The 23,332-nt window shown below is 45.5% G+C and overlaps 1 protein-coding gene across 1 annotated transcript; it reads left to right on the top strand.

Annotated features, from left to right (window-relative positions):
• Positions 1-372: 372 nt before the first annotated feature.
• Positions 373-2,404, top strand: PURA (purine rich element binding protein A). The gene has a single exon (XM_071759163.1). The coding sequence runs from the start codon at positions 509-511 to the stop codon at positions 1,472-1,474; it is 966 nt and encodes a 321-aa protein (XP_071615264.1). The 5' UTR covers positions 373-508; the 3' UTR covers positions 1,475-2,404.
• The last annotated feature ends 20,928 nt before the right edge of the window (positions 2,405-23,332 follow it).

The following is a 23,332-nucleotide window of genomic DNA, read 5'->3' as shown; positions in this document are numbered from 1 at the left end:
CCCCCGGTGCGGGGCTCTCCCCTCGCTGCCGGATCTCCCCCCCCAGTTCCGGATCTCCCCCCTGGGTTCCGGATCTCCCCCCCGGGTTCCGGATCTCCCCCTCGGTTCCGGATCTCCCCCCCGGGTTCCGGATCTCCCCCCCGGGTTCCGGCTCTCCCCCCCCCGGTGCCGGGTTCTCCCCCCGGTGCCGGCGGTGCGCGGCGCTGCTGCCCGGCTCGGCGGGGCCGCTCTCTGCCGCCTTCCCGCGCCCTCTCCTCGCTCCCGCAGATCTCGCGAGAGCGGCCGGCTGGTGGCCGCGGGGGCTGTTGCAGCAGCGGCGGCGGCGGCGGCGGCGGGCGGAGCGGCGGCGGGCGGCGGGCGGCGGGCGGCGGCCGGGGGCGGCCGAGGAGGAGGCGGCGGCGGCCGAGGAGGAGGCGGCGGCGCGGGCGGCGGCGCGGGAGGGCGCCAGGCGAGAAGCGGCGGCGGCGGCCGAGGCCGAGCGGCGGCGGCGGCGGCGGGCGGCGGCATCATGGCGGACAGAGACAGCGGCAGCGAGCAGGGCGGCGGCGGCGGCGGCGGCGGCGGGGGCGCGGCGGGCGCCGGGGGGCCGGGCTCGGGCGGCGGTGGCGGCGGCGGCGGCGGCGGCCCGGGCGGCGGCCTGCAGCACGAAACGCAGGAGCTGGCCTCCAAGCGGGTGGACATCCAGAACAAGCGCTTCTACCTGGACGTGAAGCAGAACGCCAAGGGCCGCTTCCTGAAGATCGCCGAGGTGGGGGCGGGCGGCAACAAGAGCCGCCTGACCCTCTCCATGTCGGTGGCCGTCGAGTTCCGCGACTACCTGGGCGACTTCATCGAGCACTACGCGCAGCTGGGGCCCAGCCAGCCCCCCGAGCTGGCGCAGGCGGCCGACGAGCCCCGGCGGGCGCTGAAGAGCGAGTTCCTGGTGCGGGAGAACCGCAAGTACTACATGGATCTGAAGGAGAACCAGCGCGGGCGCTTCCTCCGCGTCCGTCAAACCGTCAACCGCGGCCCGGGGCTGGGCTCCACGCAGGGCCAGACCATCGCCCTGCCGGCCCAGGGCCTGATCGAGTTCCGCGACGCCCTGGCCAAGCTCATCGACGACTACGGGGTGGAGGAGGAGCCGGCCGAGCTGCCCGAGGGCACCTCCTTGACTGTGGACAACAAGCGCTTCTTCTTCGACGTGGGCTCCAACAAGTACGGCGTCTTCATGCGGGTGAGCGAGGTGAAGCCCACCTACCGCAACTCCATCACCGTCCCCTACAAGGTCTGGGCCAAGTTCGGCCACACCTTCTGCAAGTACTCGGACGAGATGAAGAAGATCCAGGAGAAGCAGCGGGACAAGCGCGCCGCCGCCGCCGCCGCTCCCCCCGCGGGCGCCGGGGCCGAGCCGCCCCCCGAGGCCGAGGCCGCCGCCGCCGCCGCCGCCGGCCCGCCCGGCGCCCTGCTGCAGGCCGAGGAGCCCGAGGAGGACTGACCGCCCGCCCCCCGGGACGCGGACTGGCCCCGCCGCCGGCGGGAGGAGGGCGGGCGGGCGGCGGGGCGGGGGGCGGCGGCCGGGAGCCCCCCCCGTGGCCCCCCCCACCCCGGCCGTGCCGCCCGCCCGGCGCCCCCGCCGCCCGGCAGCAGCGCCTCCGACCCGCCACCCATCGCTGGATGTTCCTCCACTTTACCCACCGTATCAAACAGTAAGCAGCTGCTAAAACAAAACAAAACAAAACAAAACAAAACACACACAAAAAAAGTCAGAAAAAGTAATAACATTATATATGAACTGTGTTTCCTACTTGATTAAAAATATAAAGAACTGAGTGTTTATTTCCCTAATTAACCGAGAACTTTTGTACACGTTTAAGCTATTATTATTAAAAGTGTTTGCAAAAATGGTCAAGATTATAATATTGCTGAATTATATAAAAAAAAAAAAAAGTCCTTTTCATGTTGAGCTAACATTTGACTTTAGCACAAAAAAAAAAAAAAAAGAGATATTTTAGAACACGTAAAATAATATTTTTAGTTTTTTCTTCTCATTTTGTTACCAAATTTCGAACCTTACATGGAGGTTACTATAGTATATTTGACACCCTATATACCTGTGATTAGAGATGTGTATATATATATGAGGGCTAGGCATGCTGTGTGTCTGAGCTTTGTCTAAATGTTATGCAGAAGTTTGTAGAGTTAAAAGGTACGTAGGTTTAATTCATGCAAGGTAAACAATAAGTGCTCTCTTTTATACAATATGCATTGCATCTGGACCTTAAACATATAAAAATGGTCAGTGAAACTTCTGTGAACATGAAGAAAAATTATTAAAAAAGGCATTTAAATGAAATTTGCTAACTTGTGATTTTTACGTTTGAACCAAAGTTATTCAAATAGTAAAAAAAAAAAAAAAAAAAAAAAAGAGAGAGGAAAAGAAAAAAAAAAGAGAGAGAGAGAGAGAGATTGAGAGGAAAAAAAAAAAAAAAAGCAAAGCAAAGAATTTCCTCCCGTAATATTTTTTTTCTGCACCTGTTTGGTTTACAACTGAGTAGGCGTATTGTCATTATTGTGTATATGAGATGTACTTGTATTGTTCATAATATATTTTTTTTATTATTCTGTGTACTTAAAGTACTTATTAACCTGACGTGCAGCGGTTTCCATTCGGTCTGTTTTGGGACAGCAGGCAGTGAGTCTTTGCACTAGCACTATCCCCTAAACTCCTGAGAGCTCCCCACCTGTGCTGTCAGCCCTGCTGGTGCCCTAAACTTCTGCGAGCCTGTTAGGAACCACAGAGTAACCCTACTGAGCCATGGGGTTTGGAGTTTGGGTGTCGAGGGGAAGCCCAGCCGGTGTGTGTGTCGGTGAGGGATTTCCATGTAGCTCTGGTGCTAGTGATTTCTGGCTACATACCTGGCAAGCCTGGCCGTGCCCTTCCTCCTCTCCAAGCCTCCTCGCCGGCACGCGGGCTCTGGTGGAAGCCTAGGGTAGGGAGATGCAGATTTGGCAGAGTTCTGACCTGTCCAGGTGTGTTCTCCAAATTGAAATTGTCTGTAATAATACTGAGAATAATAATAGATTTCTACAGGTTGGGGTTTTTTTTTTTTGGTTTTTTTCTTGTCGTCGTTGTTTTGTTGGGTTTTTGGTTTTTTTTTTTTTCCTTCTTTAAAAAAAAAAAAAAAGTTGGTGTGCTTTTAATTGACTAACTTCTTGCTGCTGTATAGTAAAATATTAATATATTTTTATCATTAAACTGCTGCATGACTATCATCATTATGCGTGAAAACGTTATAAAACAAACAAAAAAAGATGCCTTAAACAGTGAAAACAAAACTTTTTCTTTTTTTTTTTTTCTTTTCTTTTCTTGGCCAGAATTCAGTAGACAGCATTTCAGAGAAACTAAGATCTTGGAAGTTGTTTTTTTTTTTTTGGGATGCAATCATTTTTCTTGAAGCTCTTGGCAAGGTTAGCTGTTGGGTAGACCTAGCTGCTGCGTGCAGAAGGCAGCACCTGTACGAGCAGGAGCTGCCTGGGCTTCTTTCTTGATGGTCAAGGATGGAGTTTTAGAAGGGTGGTGTGGGGGGAGAAAGCTGGTGTTAAAGAATTTTATTTCCTGCTGTCTTTTTATTCCCATTTGAAATTGTAATATTTTTTTTTTTCTGTTTCGGTTTTTGTTTTCGTTCGTTCGGTTTTGTTGTTGTTGTTTGGTTGGTTTTTTTGTTTTTTTTTTTTTTTGAGATGTACTGTAAGTGTCAAACAAGCTGTTTCCATTTTTTTCCATGCATTATTATTTCCCTTTAAAGAAGTTTGCTGTTAGTGTTCACAGAAAAGTTAAAACAAGCGATGCCGGTAGCGAGGTGTTTCTGTTTCTTTTAAACAATCACTGGAAATGTTACAAATTGCTTTCATGTGCACTTTCCTATTTCCCAGTAGTAAAAATAAGCTTTCGGAGCGCGTAATGTGACGTTCGAAATGGTTCTCAATTGCATGTAAACATGTGTCTGGTAACCTGCTTTTGGATCGGAGGCTCTGGATGGGCAGTTCCATCGATTATATTGTACTTCAACTGTGATGTGTGCGGGACTGCATTCTCCATGCTGCTAGCCCTAGTTAGGAAATTTTATCGCTTTGGTTTTTTTGCTACTTGATTGATCGATTGCTTGATTGATTGATTGATTGATTGTCTCGGTCCTGCTGCTCGCTGCCCTCCCCAAAAGTTGTCGCGCTGCCGGCAGAACGCGGTCCCAGAGGCTCTCGTAGTCCCAGGCTGTTTGTGTTCCCGGCAATAAGTAGCGGGAGGAGCTGAACGAGAGCACGGCAGAGTTGTCCCTCCGGTCCCCCGGCTCCCGGGAGCATCGCTGACGAGGCGGCTGCTCCCCGTGGTCCTCGCCCGGCCCCCGATCCTGCCCAGGATCCGGCGGAGTCGAGAGCTCAGGGGCTGAGCAGTGCAGCTCCTGACAGCCCTCGGGCAGTTTTGTCATCAGTGGCCGAGAACTCGTGGTCAGTTTTTTTTTTTTCGTCTCGTTTGGGTTCCTTCTGCGTGTTTTCGTTGGTTTTGGTTCGTTTTGGTTTTCTTTTTTTTTTTTTTTTTTTTTTGGTTTGTTTTCCCTTTTAACGCACGTTATGTATGTTTTAGGACTTGATGATGAATTATCGTACTGAAAGGCTTAAAATGTCTGTAAAGGTTCATGGGATTTCGCTTCTGATTCTGTTTTTTGGTTTCTTTTCGGGGGTGTTTTCTTTTTATTTTTTTTTTCCCAGAGGTGCTCGGTACTTTACCAAGGCTCTAATATCTCAGTATTTAAAGCAAAGTACAGAAAACCCTGTTTATTGTTAGAAAAAGAAAGGTATATTTGACCATATGTGTTGTTTTAAAAAGACAGTATGCTCAAATGTGCCAAGATACCTAATTCCTGAGAAGTATGCCTTATATTTTCCTTGATGATATGCTTTTAAATGTCTTGTAGAATAGGTCCAAGAGCATGGTAAAAACTACTTTATAATGTCTACGTGCAAGAAAACTTGAAATTCATTGCAATACTGACATGATTTTATTTTTAAGCTAAAGGGACACTGTCAAGTAGTTTACTGTTAAAGTACAATCACCCTTTAAGTGATTTTATGCTAACAGAGAAATGTCCTCTGAGTTCAAAGTCATTCTTTTTTTCGTTTAAAAAAAAAAAAAAAAAAAAAAAGAAAAAAGAAAAGTAACATTTCTCTGTCTCTGAGACGTTCAATAATTAAAAAAAAAAAATTTTAAAAAAAGGCAGCAAAATGAACCGCTGTTGTTTTCTGCCTTTTCTTTGTGGTCCCGTTTGGGCTGCTCTGGCGGGAGCATCCATCGCCCCCGGCTCCGTCCCGGGGGAGCTCCCGGTACCGCTGCCCGGGAGGGCCAAGGGCTTCGGCCAAGCGGGAGCGGTCCCGGTGATCCGGAGCGGTCCCGATGGGGCTGGGGCTTCCAGCCAGGCATACCCAGAACCGGAGGAGAGAGATTGCTTGCTTTTTTTTTTTTGCTTTTTTTTTTTTTTTTTTTTTTTTTGAAAATTCAGTGTGACAAAACAAACAAACAAATACCAAAAAGGAAAAAAGGTGGGGGAAAAAAAACAAAAAATACTTGACAGTGTCACTTTGTTGCGTATCCCGCGCAGGGGTTGGAAGGAGCGGTTTGGCGCTGGCTGCGGAGCCGTTCGCAACCTGTAACTGGGCTGTTGCGCAGCGCGGAGGGGCTGCGCGGTGCCAGGCAGAGCCCATCCCTTCCAGCCAGGCAGAAAGCTGCTGCTGCTGATGATTTTAACCCCTGCTCAGAGCCGAGAGATTTTGAAATTTTTTTTTTTTTAATTTTTTTTTTTTTTTTTTTTGGGAGCAATTACTTTGTTGCCTTTAAAAATAGCACTGTAACCACCTTTTTTATGATTAGCTGTAGTATAACCTTTGTCCCTTCAAACTATGCAAGCTATGAAATGTAAATTAGGGATCAGTTAAAGATAGTTGATTATATTCGATCAGATGGCATTCATGCACTAACTGGAGTATATACAGATAAAGCTATTAGAGTGACTTGTATGCTAACAGCAAGATATAACATACCTACCTATTCTAAAAAAAATGACTATTAATATTGTATAACAGGACTGTGGGGGTTGGGAGGGAATGTTATCTCTTACCTTCTTAAAGGGGGATTTAAGATTTTTATAACTGTTTTTTCCATCAAACTTTAATATTTTTGTCAAATTTTTAGGTATTTAATTTGTAAAATAGATTTTACTTTGTACTGGCGTACAGAAAATAGGGGTTGATTTAAACCTTTTTTGAAGCCAAGTGATCAATTACATTTGTAATAAAAAGTCAATGGATCTATAACAGTCGTACTCACTGTTTTCATTTCTTGTACGTTGTAATGCAGTGGTGCTGTCTGTCTCCCAAGGAAAAAAACTGGGGAGGTGGGTGGAAGGAGAAGGCAAATATGTCAGCGTTGGTGCTGCAAATAAATTGGTGACACTTCCCGTGTGCAAGTGGCCCGTGGTCAGTGGAGATTTGGTAGATATGCATTTTTCCTAAAAACACGGTGCACTTTTTCAATAAGGGTTGCTGAAAGCCTTGATGTTTTTGGCATCTTTTCACTTCATGCTTCCACCTTGGTGTCCGTGGCACATCAGAGAAACAAAACCAAACAGGGCAAAAAGCTCTGATTTCTTCCAAGGTGGTGAATTACAGCACGTTGTATTTTTGCACCTGCACACTTTAACTCCCTACTTCAAATACCTGCCACTGTCTTCTTTTCTCCAAGTTCAACAGGTTAAACTTTTGGTTTGGTTTGGTTTGGTTTGGTTTGGTTTGGTTTGGTTTGGTTTTTTTAGTAGCAAAGTTGCCGAGTGTTTCGGATTGATAAACCTCAGCAGATCCACTAAGTTTGGATCCAACACCTTGCAGAGCACTGACTTTTTTTGTTTTGTTTGCTTGCTCATTTCCCATTCCAAGGCATATACCAAATCTGATTGACTTGTCTGTGGCAGAAGTTGTGGGAGCTCGAAGTGGAGAATCCTGACATTAATGTACAAGAATGCTAAAACAGGTTTACACTTTGTGGGGGCTCTCATGAAACACAAAATCTCAAAGTGTAACTAGAACCAACCAATTTCTTGCGTTTTGCTAGTTCAACAGGTAGAAAACAAGTCTCTCTTAGGTGAGTTAGAAAGAAGGCAGCAAATTTTTCCCTGACTGATTTGCTCATTTAAAAACTTGCTGCTTCTTACTGGCTCGGGTTGCTTTGTGAGAGGAAAGGCTCTGCCTGAAGCACTGGAGAATTTCTCTGCTAAAATGACACTCTCAAGAATTTTATTTTTTTTTTTAATTGGAAATTTAAAATCCTGGTTTGCAATTTTTTTTATTTTTTTTTTTGCTTTGCTATTTATCAGCTTTCCTTCTATTTTCTTACTGGCCTCCTCTGCTGGCTGCTTGCTCCAGTGATTCAGTTTTTGTAACTGAATGGTGACTGTGTTGGTGTTTGGACTCTCTGGGAGAGGAGTCCAGTGTAGTTCTCATGCTGAGCTTTATATTTTTTGCACACACGCTTTTCTCCCTAGAAGTTTTACTCTTCTTCTCTAAGATGTGAGGATAGGTGAAAGGATCTGAATTTTTGGTAGCAGAACAGAGGAGCGGGCTGCATGCAAATTGTTGTCAAAATGTTTTGACAAAAGCGACAAGGTAAACAAGTGAGTTCCATTTTTATTCTTGATTCCTTCTGCTGTTGCCATCTCCTGTGCTCCTTGCAACAATGAAAGATAATTTTCAGCCCAGAGCTTATTTTCAAGCCTGTGGTTCCTTTTACTCTGATCACTTGCACATGATTTATCTTGCTGGCACTGCAAAACGTTGTGCGTGGGTTGTGAATGTAGCAAAGAGAGATGTATATATAGTTTAAATCTAGTTAATCTAAATGGACTTCCAAAATTATAACCTTTATGAAAAGCAGGTTTTAACCAGAGCCTAATCTTTGGACCTGAAGTTCATGTTTTGTTTTGGTTTTTTCTCTTAAGTGGGATCTCTGGTGTTGAAATGAGTGAGGGTGGTGGCCTGATGGCACAGGGAGGATGCTCTGGGCAGGAGGCACCTGAAGTTCCTCTTGCCAGAGTTGGTCTCTGCTCTGCTCCCAGTGCTGCCTCCCTGCTCCCATACTGCTCACACCAAGTGGACTTGGTCTCTTCTGGGAGTTTCTCTTAGCATGTCTATCCTTTTTTTTTTTTTTTTTTAACTTTTTATCTTTTCAAAGAGTTTTGGTTCCGGATGGGACTGTGTTTTAGCAGCACTGGAGGGAAGTCAGCCCTAGCTGGGGGCTGCAGAGCACTGCACCCCTTTGGAAACTGGGGTGGTCCCTGGGGCTGTTCTGAGCCCTGCATCACAATTAATCTGTCATTTAATGCAGGTTGGGAGAGCTGGAGATAGTGGAGAGAAGTAGATGCCAAAGTGTCCATTTTTAGGGTTTCACAGAGCTCCTCCTCCAATGGTTTACGTGCTGTTTTCATTTGTGTGGTGTAAGAGTTGCTGCTGGAGAGGTACATTGGAGGGCAAGGAATGAGTGGGTTTGCTTTCGGGGTGCCCTTTGCCATTGTCACTAACAAAGACATCCTGAGCTGGGTAAAAAGGGTTTGTCCTGGGAAGAACCTCCCAGCAGTCAACCCAGAGGAGGTGTTGTGTTTCCAGAGGGTGGGAAAAGGCCTGCAGAGGCCAGGAGCTGGGCTGGGCTGGAGGAGCAGGTGCTTTGGCTGCCAGTGCAGTGTCTGAACAGGTGCCCAGGGCACAGGGATGTGCTGCCACCCATGGAGGGGCTCACAGGAGCCAGGGGCCCTGGCAGACCCTTTGCCAGAGGCAGCCAAGGAATGTCGGGCAGCTGATCCCAGGAGAGTGTGAGGCAGGGGAGGCTGGGGCTGGGTCCCCAGCTGGGCCAGCTCTGCTGATCCCTGCACGTGGCTGAAGGCAGAGAAGCAGCCATGGGTTTGGGGACAGTCAGAGAATGTCATGCCCACCCCTGTAAAAGTGGCAAAAAGTTGTGTAGCCTGTTTGAGGCAAAGCAGCTCAGGAGTGGGAGAGCTGAATTCATAGAGCAAGGAATGGGGCAGGTTTTCACAGGCTAATGTCAGCTGGAGATTAAATAAGAAAAGATAAAGATGGAGGACTTCTGGCCCCCACTATCTGTATTTTGGGTGTTGACTGATGAAAACAAGACAGAGCAAATGGCTGGAAATCCCTGAGCAATGCTTCCCTGTCCCTCTGCTGATCAGAACCACTGATGCTCCTTCACCGGGGGGGGGACCTGGACCTGAGCCTTTTGCTCTGGAAGGAACCAGGTCCAGCCAAGATGGAGCTCAACTCAGGCTGGCTGGAGGCTTTGCCTAGGTGTGGGAATTGTCTCATTTTGGGTGAGCAAGAGCCTTCATTAGACATCCCCAGAGCCGTGGCACTGTGTGCAGTAGCTCCACAGCTCGGGTTGGCCGTGTGCTCCTGTAGTGAAGTCCTCTGCTGGCCTTGTGTGGTGGTCCTGTCCTTTCAGTTTAACTAAACCAAAACACAAGCTCTACCAACTGGTGGGCATTAGGTCCATCAGACCAAGCCAGAGCTCATGGGAGAATAAAATCCCTGAAACACAGAGATAATGTGACTGTTGGGTCCTCAGCAGTGACTCCTTTGCTGTCCAACTTGGCTCTGGCTTTGCTGGTTGTTCATGCAGACATAGCCCCAGGTAAAAAAAAAAAAGACTATGCCTGGGCATTTTTGCAGCTTGTTGTCTTAAGGCTTAGGTTCATGACGTGTGGCATCCTTCTGCATGTTTCTGGATCAGCCATGAGCTGGGAGAGCACTTGCTCTGAATCAGCAACTTCTGGATCTCCCCAGCAGGTCACTCGGTTTTAAATTGGATAATTCTTTGGGTTTGCTGGTCATCAGTTGCCTTGCTGGCCATCCTATCCAAAATACACTCCCTAGGTTTTTCTTAGGCTTAGGAAACTGAAGTTAAGAGGAGTGGCTGCAACCCTGGCAGTGGGAGTTTGCTCTGATCCTTCCTGGCTGTGTCACAGAAGGTTGTTTTTTTGGTTTTTTTTCTTGAAACACTATCTTGAAATATGCAGGAAGCAAAGAAAAGCTTCATTATTTCTGTCACAAATCTGAGAGGTGAGAGGTGTGGAGTTACATCTGCAGCATGGAAGGATGTGCCCCTCTTGGGTAGTGAGACTGTGGAGGGAGGTGGCTGTTGTGGAGCTGTCAGGAACAGCCCTTGGGGAGAGGGTTAGACAGCTTTTCAGGGAAAACCTACATCATAAAATGTCAGACAGTGTTGATTTCTATAGAGAGCTGCTTGTAAAGGTGGCTTGCAAACAGTACCTGGACCCTGTGACCATGTTGACCCTGATGGGTTTGGATTTTTTACTGGACATGGGTGGCAGCCCCCATGGGTGACTGTCTTGGCACAAGAGGTTGTATTTCCCTGACCATGCCAGTGATTTCAGCAGTGAGGTGGTGCTTGTGGGAAGGGCTGAAAGCTGAGCCTGGGTTCTCAGAGACATCATCCCACTCTGCAGTTGCTCAAGGGTGGTTTTCAGGGCTGAGCATGCAAGGACACAGCAGCACTGGGGCTCTGCTGTGGGGCTGAACCCCAGTGGTGTGTTCTCAGCTCCTCTGTATCACCAGCTCTGCTGATGTGGCCAATGCTGAGATGAAGCTGCAGACTCCTGGTGGCAGCTGGAAGGGGCCAACTCTGTGTAAGGTGTTTGCCTGGGTCATTTTTCTTGCTGGGAGTTGAGAGTGGAGAAGATGAGCTGTGGCAGGTTTTGTGTTGCTGGTGAGCAGCTCACTGGGTGCTTCTCACACTGCGGTGCTCTGTAGCTGGTATATTCTCCTGGTCCAAAGGAAGAGGGGGGTTTAGGGTCTGTTCTTGGCTCAGAGTAGAACTGTGCAGGGCAGGATTTGGGCAGGAGCTCTCTGTACAGGACCTCTCAGAGCAGTACAAGTTTAGCTGTCTTGGTTTGGGTCTCATTCCCTCCCCCAGGATGGCCTTGGAGTGTCTCACATAGGATGATGTTTTATTTCTCTGGTCTCTGTCCTGCACAATGGTTTGTGAGTGCACTCTATCCTGCTGGCTTTTTTTTTTTGTCTGCAGTCTCCTGAGGTTTGGAACTTGCTTTTCCTGGGCTTGCCTTTTCCTTGGGTGATGAGTATGGGCAGAGGAGCTCAAACCAAGCAGCTCCTTGGGAGGGAGCATCAGCATGGTGGAGCCTCCTCAGGATTCACCTGGGGTCAAGAGGTGGCTGCTGGGTTTTCGAGGGTTTTCAGCTCTTCTACATTGGCCCAACAGAAGCAGGTCCAGCTGTCTCACTTCTAGGCTTGCTGATCTGTCAGTACTTCAAGAAATGCCAGGGCTAGGAAGCGTGGATAAAGGATTTTGTGAAATCTGGTATTTAAACCTCCCACTCAAGTGATGCTGAGGAGAGCTGGCAGCGCAGCATTGGCTTCTCAGGAGCTGTGTGGGCAGGTCAACTTAAGAAATGTGTTGTGTGAGCAGAGGTGAAGAAATGAGCCAAGTGTCTTGTCAAACACAGAGTTATAAATGGGGTCAAAAATTCTTTTTATTCAGACGATCATTTTATTTAAATAATAAATGATGGCAGGATCACCATTGCCAGGGGCTGCTTAAGGGCAACTAGGCAGGTCTCTGAGCAAATTAGGGACTAGAGGCTTTGAATTATTTTCTAGCATTAATAGTTCTGAGCTAAGCACTTGCAAATTAATATAATTGTCATCTCTCCTTTCATGCATGCAAACAGTTTGGTTTATGGATAGGTCTTTTGACTGTGCTGTGTTCGGCAGCTCATTCGATCTTAAAAAAAATAGAAAAAAAAAAAAAAGAAGTTGGCTTCTGAGCTGCAGAAGTCAATAAGTGGCCTGGTAAATGAGCCCTTGCAAGCTTCTGCAAGGCCATATGTAACTTATCTTGTCCAATGGAAGTCTCTTATTGGTGGTTTAAAGTCATTTTTAAAAGAAGGCATTAACAGTCGGTGTATTTTTGGTTTAAAGATGGACTTTATATGGTCATAAAGTAAAAATCTTAGCTTAATTGTAGGAATCAAAGGACATTGGTTTAATTGCACTAGGAACTGCACACACAAATGCAGAGGGGACAGGCTTGAGGAGTTATTATCTTTTGACAATAACTGTTGCACTATTCAGTGCAACACGTGGAGGTGCTCCAAACTCCAGAAAGCATCTTGGTGCCAAAGCTGCTGAGCTGGTGGAGAAGAGCTTGTGTTAAATCATCTGGAGATGGTCATGGTCCATCCTCACCCCAGCAGTGCCTTGCCTTTTGTCTCTGGAAACTTGCCTTGCAGCTGGATAGGATTAGAGGGGTGATTTTCAATTTCATACTAAAGCTTTGGCTAAGGAGCTGATCTCTGTTCTGGAGATGCTTTCAGAAGCTGGGGAAGTAGCTTGGGAAGGTTTGGATTGCAGAGGATTTAATCATGGGAAATACAGGCTCCACTCTTGCTGACCAGGACACCCATCTGAGATGATCCTGGAGGATAGCAGAGTACTTGGAGAAAAGCTGGGGCTGTCATCCTTGAAGCTGAGATACTTGGGAACCTAAATTTAGGTGCCTGGCAAGAAGACAATTATGGCCATGACCACTATCTCTTCCCAAGGTCTTGATGTGTGCCAGGGAAAATGCTAGAAAGGGAATGATAAGCAGTTGAAGTTCAAAGTCATGACTTTGCAACTGGTTTCCACTTCAGTGGAGCCTTCCCAGGCTTCTCTTGAACAAGAGGCCCAGGAGCAAAACCTTGGCTGTTTGTCCTGGAGAACAAGGGGTGAGCTCTGAGCACTGGGTGTGAGGACCTGGAGAGCAGAGCCCTGTGGCAAGGAGAAGCAGCCAGGGGTTGGGATAAGCAAGGGGCACGCAGTCCAAAGAAGAGAAATGTCTCTGCCAGTGTGGAAACATGAAACAAAAATAGTTGTTGTAGACTGCTTGAGAGAGTAAAAAGTCTTTGGCAGAGTTGATGTGATTGGAACATGGGGGGGGTGATGGAAATCGTGGCATTACCTGCCCTTGAACAACTCTGAGCAGGATGATTGCTGATAAAGGTGTAAAGGAACACTAGAGCTAAAAAGTTGCCATAAAATCTGAGAGGAAATTGCAGTAGTGATGACCACACAGCCAAATTCATGTTAGATACAAATCCCATATTTTAATGACATGGATGTATTAGGAAATTTTCTATTCCAGACAAGAAGAAGGCTATGAGTTTCATGGGGCTCGGTAGAAAACCAGGTTCATGAAGCTTTATAAGCCTGTAATAAAAATAAACTCATTTATATCTATGCTACCTGGCTGGATTGCTTGGGAAAGAGCTGGCTAATATTTTGGTGAACAAGCATCCTGAGTTACTTAGAGGAGAATGCATTTCTTGTGCCAGCCTCATACAGAGGTAGCCTTGATTTAGGACTAAAATATAAGAACTGCTCCAAGGTACAATTACCATTGAGTCATTAAAGAGCAGTGCCCACAGCACAGTTACAGAGTCAGCATCCTCAGGGGTGGAAGGAGCTGGACTAAAAACATGTCTTTTGTTTCAAAATATTGCAGGGGAGAAGGTCAGAAAAATAAGGTCCTTACACTGGTCACAGCAGTTCCATACATCCATGTAAAGGTTACAGGTGTCCAAATGAAGCAGATCATGAAGGAGCTTCAAAAATGAAGTGGAAATCAGTTATGGAGTAAAATAGTGATAAAGGAAGAGACTTCTGGAGTCCAGCAGGACTCTAGGAAAACCCAAACCAGTCTTGCAAAGGTGACTGAAAGAGCTGGATGGCAGGGAACCCATCATGAAGCAGCTTAGGAGGAGCTTTGAAGAGCCAGGCCCTAGGGAGTGAATGAAATCTGAAATATATCAGAGAGAGCTGGGGAGAAAACCTGAGAGTGCAGGACTGGAGGCACAGTTAGTTTTCTGCAATCACTTCAGTGATTTTTCCATGTTGTTCTGGAGCACAGGACATGCCTGATAACCAACCTATCCATCCCCAAGTCCTTTTGTATGGTAAAGATAAGGAGTTACCCTCTGAAACTCTACAGTTTGAGGCTGATGTGCAAGGCTGAGATGCTGGAGCAAAGTAGTGCAATAGCAAGAGGTGTACCCAGGAGTTTTAAAAGAGCTTGAGACTGAAAAGCTGAAATTATTAGCAAAAATAGGGCTGTTAAAAATAGCTTAGTATTCTCCATGACTAGATAACATCCTAATGTCAGATTATTATTTTTTTTTAATTAAAGTATTAAACAGGGCACTGGGAATTGCAGATCAGCAACCCTGAACTCCAGTTTGGGAAGGAGAAATGGAAATTCTGTATCACTTTAGTATGTGGTTGTTTGAAAGGAACATACTTGCTGCAGAGAAAGGGGGTTGGACGAGGTGGTCTTTGAAGGTCACTTCCAACCCAAACCATTCTGTGATTCTGCAATCAATCTTATTTTCTGGGTGATCTACCAGAATCTTTGAAGCAAAATGTTTGCCATCTTCTGGCAAACAGAAGGAGGTAGGGAATCATCTGATCTTTATTTGGCTGTTTTAAAAAGTTTTCATCAAGTCCTCCTAAGAAGTTAATAAAAACTCTGCTCATGATGAGAAGAGAATATCATAAAGAGAAGAATATCATTAAGTTCTTCTGTGGCTGCAACCAATGTTGATCATTCAGGCAGCACAAGGCAGACAAATGTCTGGTTGGTGATTGAATCCTGCACCTTGAGTAGATCTTTAGCCTTGGAGCAGATGAGTTTCCTTAAAACTGAAGTTTCCTGGTGGCAAAGGGTTGATGTTCATTGAGCTTTTCTGGTGAGCACATCTAGACCCAGGCTGCCAAGTCTGGTTGACTGAAGAGGAGAAAAAAAGCCCAGAATATTGGGTAGGGTGGCATTTAGAGTCCTTCTGTGATGTGACACCTCTCATTCCAGTTCTTCCCCTGAGCTTGGCTTGAAGGGCTGCCAGATCCCAGAGCATGGCTCTGGAGCTGCTCTGGTGGATATGTTCTCATTTCCTTTTGGTTTTACCAAGAAAAACCTAAAAAGTTTTGCTTTTGACAATGGGCAGAAAGGGAAGGAGTAGGGAGAGAGGTCTGGTCAGTGTTTTTCGGGTGTCATAGGGTTGTCTCAGATGTGGGTGCAGATTTGGGTTCCCACCCTTCCCAAGAGACCTTGGAGGACCCATAGCTAACTGGTGTGAGGTAGGGGTTTTTGGCTTCTTAAAAGTCTAGAAGCCATGGAAAATACCCTTGTTTTCCCCACCTTCCCTGCCTTCAGTAGGTCACAGTGCCAAAGGGTAAGCACTTGGATCAAATCATTGGATTTTGCAAAAGGAACAGGTTAACTGCAGGCTTTTGGTTAGAGTTAAATGTAAGAAGTGGCAACTGAAAGAGCAGAGTGATTGTTTTATATGAGAGAAGTGACTCTGGCTTGGCTGTGACTGAGAAAAATTCAGAAAACCATGCTAAGGTCTGGTCCTGTGAGCATGGAGTGGTGGAGGCTGCCCCTGGGAAAACCAAGGAGACAAGGCAAGGGGAAAAAAAACAAACCAATTTTAGTGCTCCAACTGTATTTGTAAGTTGGAACTGATTTGCTCATTCTGGAAGAAGAAGATCTGATGCTGGGTGGCAAATGAAGTGGAGGTGGATGGTCTGTCAGAGAAATAACTGAGCTTTCCAGCCTGGGGTGCTGGGGTCTGAGCAGTTGCTCTGCATGAGCTCTCCTCTCACACAGCTCATGGGACCCCCCAGTGTCCCTGTGCCCTTTTTCCCTGGGCATCTGGTGGTTGTCACTGGCACAACCATTGCCCCCTCCTCCTAGAAATACTAATTGCATTAGATTGCTCACTTCTAGTTCAATTATACCAGCTGACTTTGAAGTACTTACTATAAAAACATCGTGGTATGCTTGCATGATAGTTATTTGGTGTAAGAAAAAAAAAAAAAAATAAAAAATCTCTTGTGCTCTCTTTAGGAATTTGGGCTTTGGGTTTCATTGGGGAGTGTTGTATGTACCCAACTCAACGGGATCAGGCCCATCTCTTTTTAAACATGTATTTCACATCTGAGATTAGAAACATTCTAGAAGACAAATGAGAAGATAGAAGTTGTCTGTTAGAGGCTCAGATGATAATAGCAACTTGTGCTAAAGGCTGTCCATCCACATAGTAACCTGCACGGCTGCTTCTGTTTTAACTGCTGTCAAAGGTCTGGCATTTTGGTAACTATTTTTTTCTAAATGTACTGAGTATACTTGCTTTGAAATCCTGTTAGGTACATATAATTGTTGGTATTCTGTAAATTAGCTCTATACTAGCATTCACATTGGACTAGGCTTAATACTGTGAGTGTCAAAGATGACTTGAAAAAGGAAAATTCATTTATACCCTTTCAATGCTGTTCTGCCCTGGGCAGGGGGTTCTTTGGAGAAGGACCAAGAGTGCTACAACTGTCTTCCCCCTTTTTACTTGCTCTGGTTCTCTCTGCAGGAGAACATACAGATTCCAGTCTCTTTTTCCATCCACTGGAGACAGTGAGATATTATCATGGTGCTGTCCATGGAAACACTTAGATAAACCAGGCCATAACGCAGAGGTGAAGCATCTTTTTTATTATATTTTTAAATTCTGCTGTCAATCAGGCCTCCAACCTTTTTTTTTTTTTTTTTTTTTTTTGAAGCGTAAAAAAATTAAATTGTTTGGGTAAAAAATCCCTTCCCTCATCTGCCTGGTGTGACATCCTCTAATTCCATAGGTCTGTTGAGGCTGGATTATTTGTGGTCTTCCAGAAAATATAGGTGGGACTGGAACTGCTAATGCCAAAACCTGACAAGGGAGGGAAATTCTTGTTTTCGAGATAAAACCCATCTGGACCCTTTTCAGATACCCCGCAGCACACCAGAAGGGTATAAATATTTTCTTTTTCTTTTTCCAGGTGATCTTTAGGGCCAGGTAGCAGTGGGCAGGGTCTGGGAGGATTTTCCCAGCTTTCCCTGCAGATTTTCCCTGCCTGAGCATCACACCCCTCGTGCATTTAGAGAGCTGCGTGTGGTTTGGCTTTCACCGTGTCCTCAATTTTGATCCCCAGCACAGAAAAATTAGGCCTTTTTCAGTTCAAGAAAAAAAATTAACAAAGGTTGAAGCAAAATCTCTGGCAAGTGGTGTTTCCCCGTGGCCCTTTACCACCCCCTTTCCATTCTGCCATCACCCCTGGTTCGGTTCTGCTGGGTTTTTAGCCATCTTGACCTCATGTTTGCAAATATTATTGGTAATACAATGCTCTATGTACAAATGTCTGTGTGGCTCATGTGTATGTTTCTGTGGTTGAAGTCAGCCACAGGCTTCTGGAATTTCATTGTACTTTGGTTAAATGTTGGACTTTTAACTCTTCTACTGTATGGCTTCTGGATTTCTCTTGTCCAATGTGGACCAAGTCTATTTTTGGAAATAAATAAGCATGTAAATAAAATGAATGGGTTTATGCCACTTACAAGAAAATGCTTTATTTAAAATACACTCAGCCTTGTATATTTTATGGTATCTCAGGGAGTGGACAAGGCTCAGGCACCAGCAGCCTTGGCGATGAGAAACCATATTATGTACAAATTCATTTCCAAGTGGTTTCAGAAGAAGACTTTCCCTCTCCTGAGCCAAACCCCTGTAGGACCAGCCTTGCAGAGGAGGGGGGGTGGAAGTCCAGAAAGAAACACGTAGTTTAAGGGGAGTAAAGGAAGGAAACATGATTTTCTCTCAACACAAGGCTTCTGGTTTGAGGTGTCCAGGTGCCCAAGGTGCTGCCAAGTGTAGGAATGTCGTGGAGCAGTTCTCAGCTCCTGCCCAGGACCACGTGGAGATCAGGAGCAGGATGACTTCTTTTCTTTTCTTTTTCTTTTTTTTTTTTTTTAACTTCTCCATATAAACCAATATTTACCAGTAATCCTGTGTTTCTTTTTTTTGTTTTTTGGCAGACTTTTACCAGTAAATATCGGTTTATTCCTGAAACCAGAAGCCCTAAACATACCTTTGTTTATAAGGTCAGTTGTCATTTTGTCTCTCTTGTTCCCCACTCCCCCCCAGTACAACCCAGCAGGTGATTGAAAGGTACCGAGTTCTCTTTCTAGTTTTCCTGCTCTGCATCTCTGGGAACTGGAGCCCACAGGACCTAGAGCCTTCTGTTGGTAATGTAGACCCAAGTTTACAAATTATTCTTTTACCATTTAAAGCCTGATTTTAAGGACAGAGGTGTCCCCTGGCTGCCTGCTGTGGGAATTAGTAGAAAAAACCCTGCAAATGCATAAATTGCTTCACCTCTCTGAAGCCTCTGGGTAGGTCTCTCACGAGGATCTTTGGGCCTGGGGCTGAGAAAAGAATTAATTTATCCAGAAACATAAGCTAGAAAAAAAAAAAAAAAAAAAAAGCCATTTCTGTTTTACAGTGAGCAGGACTGGGGGAGGGAAGGGCAAGAAAGGAATTTGAATTTTTTTATTTTCCCCTCCATTTTTTTTGGTGTTTTTTTTTTTTAATTAACTGCTAGAAAGCAAGTGTGACATGGGGAGGAGGGAGAGAATTTGAAGATTTCCCTTCCTAAACTCTTTGTAAACTCTTCCTCCAAGGCTGAAAGAGCAAGTAAAAGGTCTGATCCTTAAAAGGACATTGCTAGGTGTTTGGGACCCTCAAAGCAGCTGGCACTTTTTAATGATGGGAATGGCTTTAGGTCATTTTTGCAGAGTTTTGGTTTATACCAAGACAAATTGACTTGGGAGCATTGAAGCCTCCTTCTTTTTCAAGAAATCTTTGTGACCCAAAGACAGCAGCGTTATGCTAATACACAACAGAGAAGCTGGCAAGGAATAGAAAATGAGTTTACTGCATGATCCCAGCCAAATTTTTTTAGACAAAGCAAATAAAAACGGGGGGAAAAAAATAAAAAAATAAAAAATGAAAAAAAAAAAACAATCCCTGACCCCAAAAAGACTTTACCTCCCAAGAAAGCAAGCCAAAGAGGATCTCAGTGCCTGGTTTGGTTTTATCAAACGTGGCTGGCAAGAGCATTTTTGGCACAGCTGCAACCTAACTATGTCCCTTTATGGAGCACCAGCAGCTCGTTCCCTCCCAAAGAACCCAAAAGCAGAGGGTTTGGCAGTTTTTGAGTGGCTACCAAAGCTCCTGCAAGCCTTAGTTGGAGTCCAGACTAAGGGGAGCCCTTCCAGCTGTGCACTTTGAGCTGAACACTACCTTTCCTCCCCTTTTGCAGCCTGGGTGGTTCTGATTGCTGACAGTTCTGTAATACAACTTTAATCTGAGCAATTGAGGCTGGTCCTACATTATCTTCAGACACCTTGCGGAGGACTCCTGTTACCAGTTTGGGTCTCAAAAGCTACACCCCACCACCAGAAGTCACTTTTTTTCTTTTTTTTTTTTTTTTTTTTTTTTTCCAAAGGCAGTGATACATTACCCTCTCTAGCTCTAATGGAAAAGTGATAATTGCAATGCAACTTTCTAATAAATTGTTCATATATTCATAATTCTGTTGCAATCCCAAATTGGAGAAGAGCTCTGTTAAAGGTATATATTAGTCTAGATTTTTTCTTATTGTAAATACTGTAATTTTATAACACTGTCAATATTTTATTAACTTAGAAATATTTAACAGATTTAATCTATGGTAGTTGATTTATTTATAGGTTTATGTTGCAGCCAATATTGCATTACATTCTAATGTAAGATTAACTTTCAGCATGTAACTGGTTTAATATATGATTGGAAAGATTAAGAGAGAAAACTCTTGCTCTTAATCTGTACCATTTGTCCCCCAGTTCCCAGTTTGAAATTCTTGAACTAAACACGAGGAGGTTTCGAGATCTCCCGAATCCCAGCGACTGCAGTTGGGTTTGAAAACTTGAATTTTGGAATGTACTTGGCTCTTTCACCCCTGTGAACAAGTTTGCTTCAATCTATGCAGCATGAAGTCTTTATTCTGAGCAAAGGGACACTCTCAGCTCAATAATTTTAAATTCTTGTTGGGGGCGGGGGAGGAGGAAGCAAAACTCAAGCCCCGGTGCATGTGTGTTAATTCCTTTTTAATCACAAGGGGTAATCCTTTCCCTCTTGGTTTGGGTATTTGGCTGGAAGCATTCCTGCAGCACTTTGCAGCCCTGCAGCTGGGCAGGGGGTGGAAATCCAGTGGAAATCCAACTGCTCCAAGGAGTCCCCCGACCCCGGCGAGAGGCACGACCCCGAGACGGTGCTGCCACAGCCCTGCTGGCCCTGGCACCCCCTGCACCCCGACCTCGGTGAGATGGGTGAAAGTGCATGAGGGAGGCCTTAAACTTGCCAATTTTTTGACCAAAGTGGTTTTTGCTGCTTTTTTTTTTTTTTTTTTTCTTTTTTTTTTGGAAATCTCTCTCTTCTAGCCTGATGGTGTCCCTTTGACGCGTTCTCTGAGCAAAACCTTAGAAGTGATTTTCTTTTTAAGGCCGGGGAGAATTTGTCTGTAATGTGTTTTGCAACCTAACATGCATCAAAATACCAAAAATATATGAAAGGATATTTCACGGGAGTTGGTATTTTTGGAGTGTAAAAGTTAATCTTTATTAGAGATGTGCCAATCTATACTGCTTTACTGTAGTGTTGTTACACTTAGGCATTTCAGTTAACTTATGAATCTATACTGTAACAGTATACTTTGTACAGATTTATTTAAAAATTTATTTGAAAAACTGAAATAAAGTAGGCAGAAAATAAAGATATTTATTTTTCATTTGACTATGTAAGAAGGTATCATTCTTTTGGTTTTAGTGCACTGGTGTACCAAGCCTCAGAACCACTGCTTTCTCCAGCTCATAGGATGCTTTTCCAAGACTGTGGATACGTGTATGTGTACTGCTGTGTTGATAAGTAAATGCCAACGATGGAGTTTCTTGCTTTTATACGTCCCAAAGAGAAGTTGCCCACCGTTCATTTTCTGGTTTCTGACCGAACAGGCGCGTGGTTGTGAACAGAGTTCACCAGAGTTCTGCCATCCCTCTCTCACATCAGCTTTTACCAATGCCAGGATGGGAGCATTTGCCTGCGTACCCTCCCCAAACCCCCCTGCTCCACAGTGGCATCAGCAGGGAGCAGTTCAGACGTGTGTCCTTTGGGCTTTGTGTAAAGCAAACGCAGAACAAGGATGTTCAATCCATGACAAAACAAATTCCTTATTGTACAGTAGTATGGAGATCTCTAGTCGACCTGCCATTAATAATAGATTCTTATTTTTTGAATGATCTATTTAAAAGAACAGCAAGCATTGTATTTGCTAGTAAATCTGAAGTGTTTACATGGAATTACTAAATAAATTATTTGATCTAAGACGCCTCTCATCAGTGCTGATTTTTAATGCTGAAAATTAATTTCGGCAGCTGCTTTTTTAGTTTGTGCTGTTCTTTAAAACCTCCCAAAGCAGCTTTTTTCTTTTTTTTTTTTTTTTTTTTTTTTTTTTTTCAGCCCTCGTGTTTTAAATTAGGTCCTGAGGAAGATGGGAAGCATACCTCTCCCTGACAGGAGTGCCAGGAACATTTTTCCAACCCCCTCCACATCATGAGGCTGCCCTTTCACATCCCAAACAACTGATTTCCTTGCTGAGACAGAGCAGGATGCTCTGCACCCAAAGCCCTGCAGCAAATGGTGCTGCTGCTCAGCTGCAGTCTGTGCCACTCAGAGTCCTGGTGCCTCTATGTGTGTGTATATATATATATATATATATATATATATTTTAAGCAGAAAGCATTGGGATAGGAATAAAACATCATCCTTCAAGTTGTCAGGCTGAGTTCCAACGTGGCTTGGTCCTGCTCTGCCCCATCACCCTGTTCCAGGCTCTCGGGTCCATGGGCATCCTCAGGAGCTCCCGTGGATCCAAAGCATCTTTGGATCATCCCAGAGGCTGGAGGAGAAACTGGGGAGCTTGCCACCCACCCTGGGAAGCAGAAGCTGGGGGGAGCTGGCCCCTGGGCTCTCTCTGGGGTGCTGGGGGGAGGCTGGAAAGGGGGTTCTGTGCCCTGGGGCTCCAGCCCAGTCTGGTGGGGCTGGCAGAGCTTCTGGCTGAGGGTGGGAAGCAGCAGGAATGCAGTTAGCAAGAGGCTGGATGGAGAAATCCATGGAGAAGGACCAGGCAAAAGGCAGTCCTTGCAAGTGCAGTGTCTGGCCACACTGTGTCCCCCTCTAAGCACTGCAGAGGCTGCTGCTTTCTTAGGCTTTCAAAACGAGGGAGGGGGAAAAAATGAAACTATAAATAATGCAATCCAGCCCGTGTTTCTCATTTCCCAGCCTTTCTCCTACAGCATGCTAAGTCACCTAATGTTTAATTTAATGCTCTCAACGCTAGATCCCTGGTTGGAAAGCCAATTGAACACTTAAATTATGCACTATTTGAATTTTTATTTTAGACAGGAATTTCACACGGCACATTCCGGGCAGGATTCCTGCCCTCCCTACACGCCGTGACTCAGCTGGAGAGAACCAAGCCTGCACCCTACTCCAGCAGCCCCCAGCACCCATTCCCCCTTCCTGCTTCTCTCTGGCTTTGATGGTTTGGAAGGGTGCAAGGTGTTCATCCCCTGGCAGTGCCAAACCCTTCCCCCCAGCCTCTCACCACGCTGCCTCCATCAGAAATTATTCTGCTCTCCCCTTCTTCTGACCAGTGGAGTTCTGCCCCTCTTTGCCTCATAGGAGACCCAGCAAGGGATTATGAGTTGCATATTCCCAGTAATTTGCTTTCTTGTTTGGGGGAAATGGGGCACATTGATAAAATGGTTCCATTTATCTGAGGAACATCAGGAAACTTATTTGGAAAAATGTTTCACGGATACCTACCCGGCCAATGGTTGGTGCTTCAGGAGAAACTGCTCTGCACCTTGCTGATCTATGCAAAGCCCTTATTTTGGAAGAAAATGTTTCCTGATTTGGTTTATCTCCCACCTCTATGCCCCAGACTTTCTTTTGTAGCATGAGGAATTACAAATGTAGCTCAGGAAATTATTCAACCCACATCTCTAATGATGCTCTCAGACAGGGCCTGGGAGACAACAAGGGGCATGGCCCAACCTGTCCACAGCTCTCATCTTGTGGCCTCCAATGGCTCCCTCCTCTCACTCTAATGCTTAAAACAACCCCCAAACTGACACATTAGATAAAAACAATCATCACAACCTTGCAGTCAATGGGGCAACTTTTTGGCACCTCGGGTATGGGGTACCTTGAACTTTGCTTTCCTCGATGGTTTCCAACTGAAGCAGTTCCCCCGCAGGGACTTCTCT

The sequence above is a fragment of the Heliangelus exortis genome, chromosome 15 (genome assembly GCF_036169615.1).
Source record: "Heliangelus exortis chromosome 15, bHelExo1.hap1, whole genome shotgun sequence".
NCBI lineage: Eukaryota > Metazoa > Chordata > Aves > Apodiformes > Trochilidae > Heliangelus > Heliangelus exortis.
This window is presented reverse-complemented; position numbering and strand designations above follow the sequence as displayed.

Coding starts and splice junctions, on each gene's coding strand:
- PURA (XM_071759163.1), top strand. CDS start 509: ATGGCGGACAGAGACAGCGGCAGCGAGCAGGGCGGCGGCGGCGGCGGC.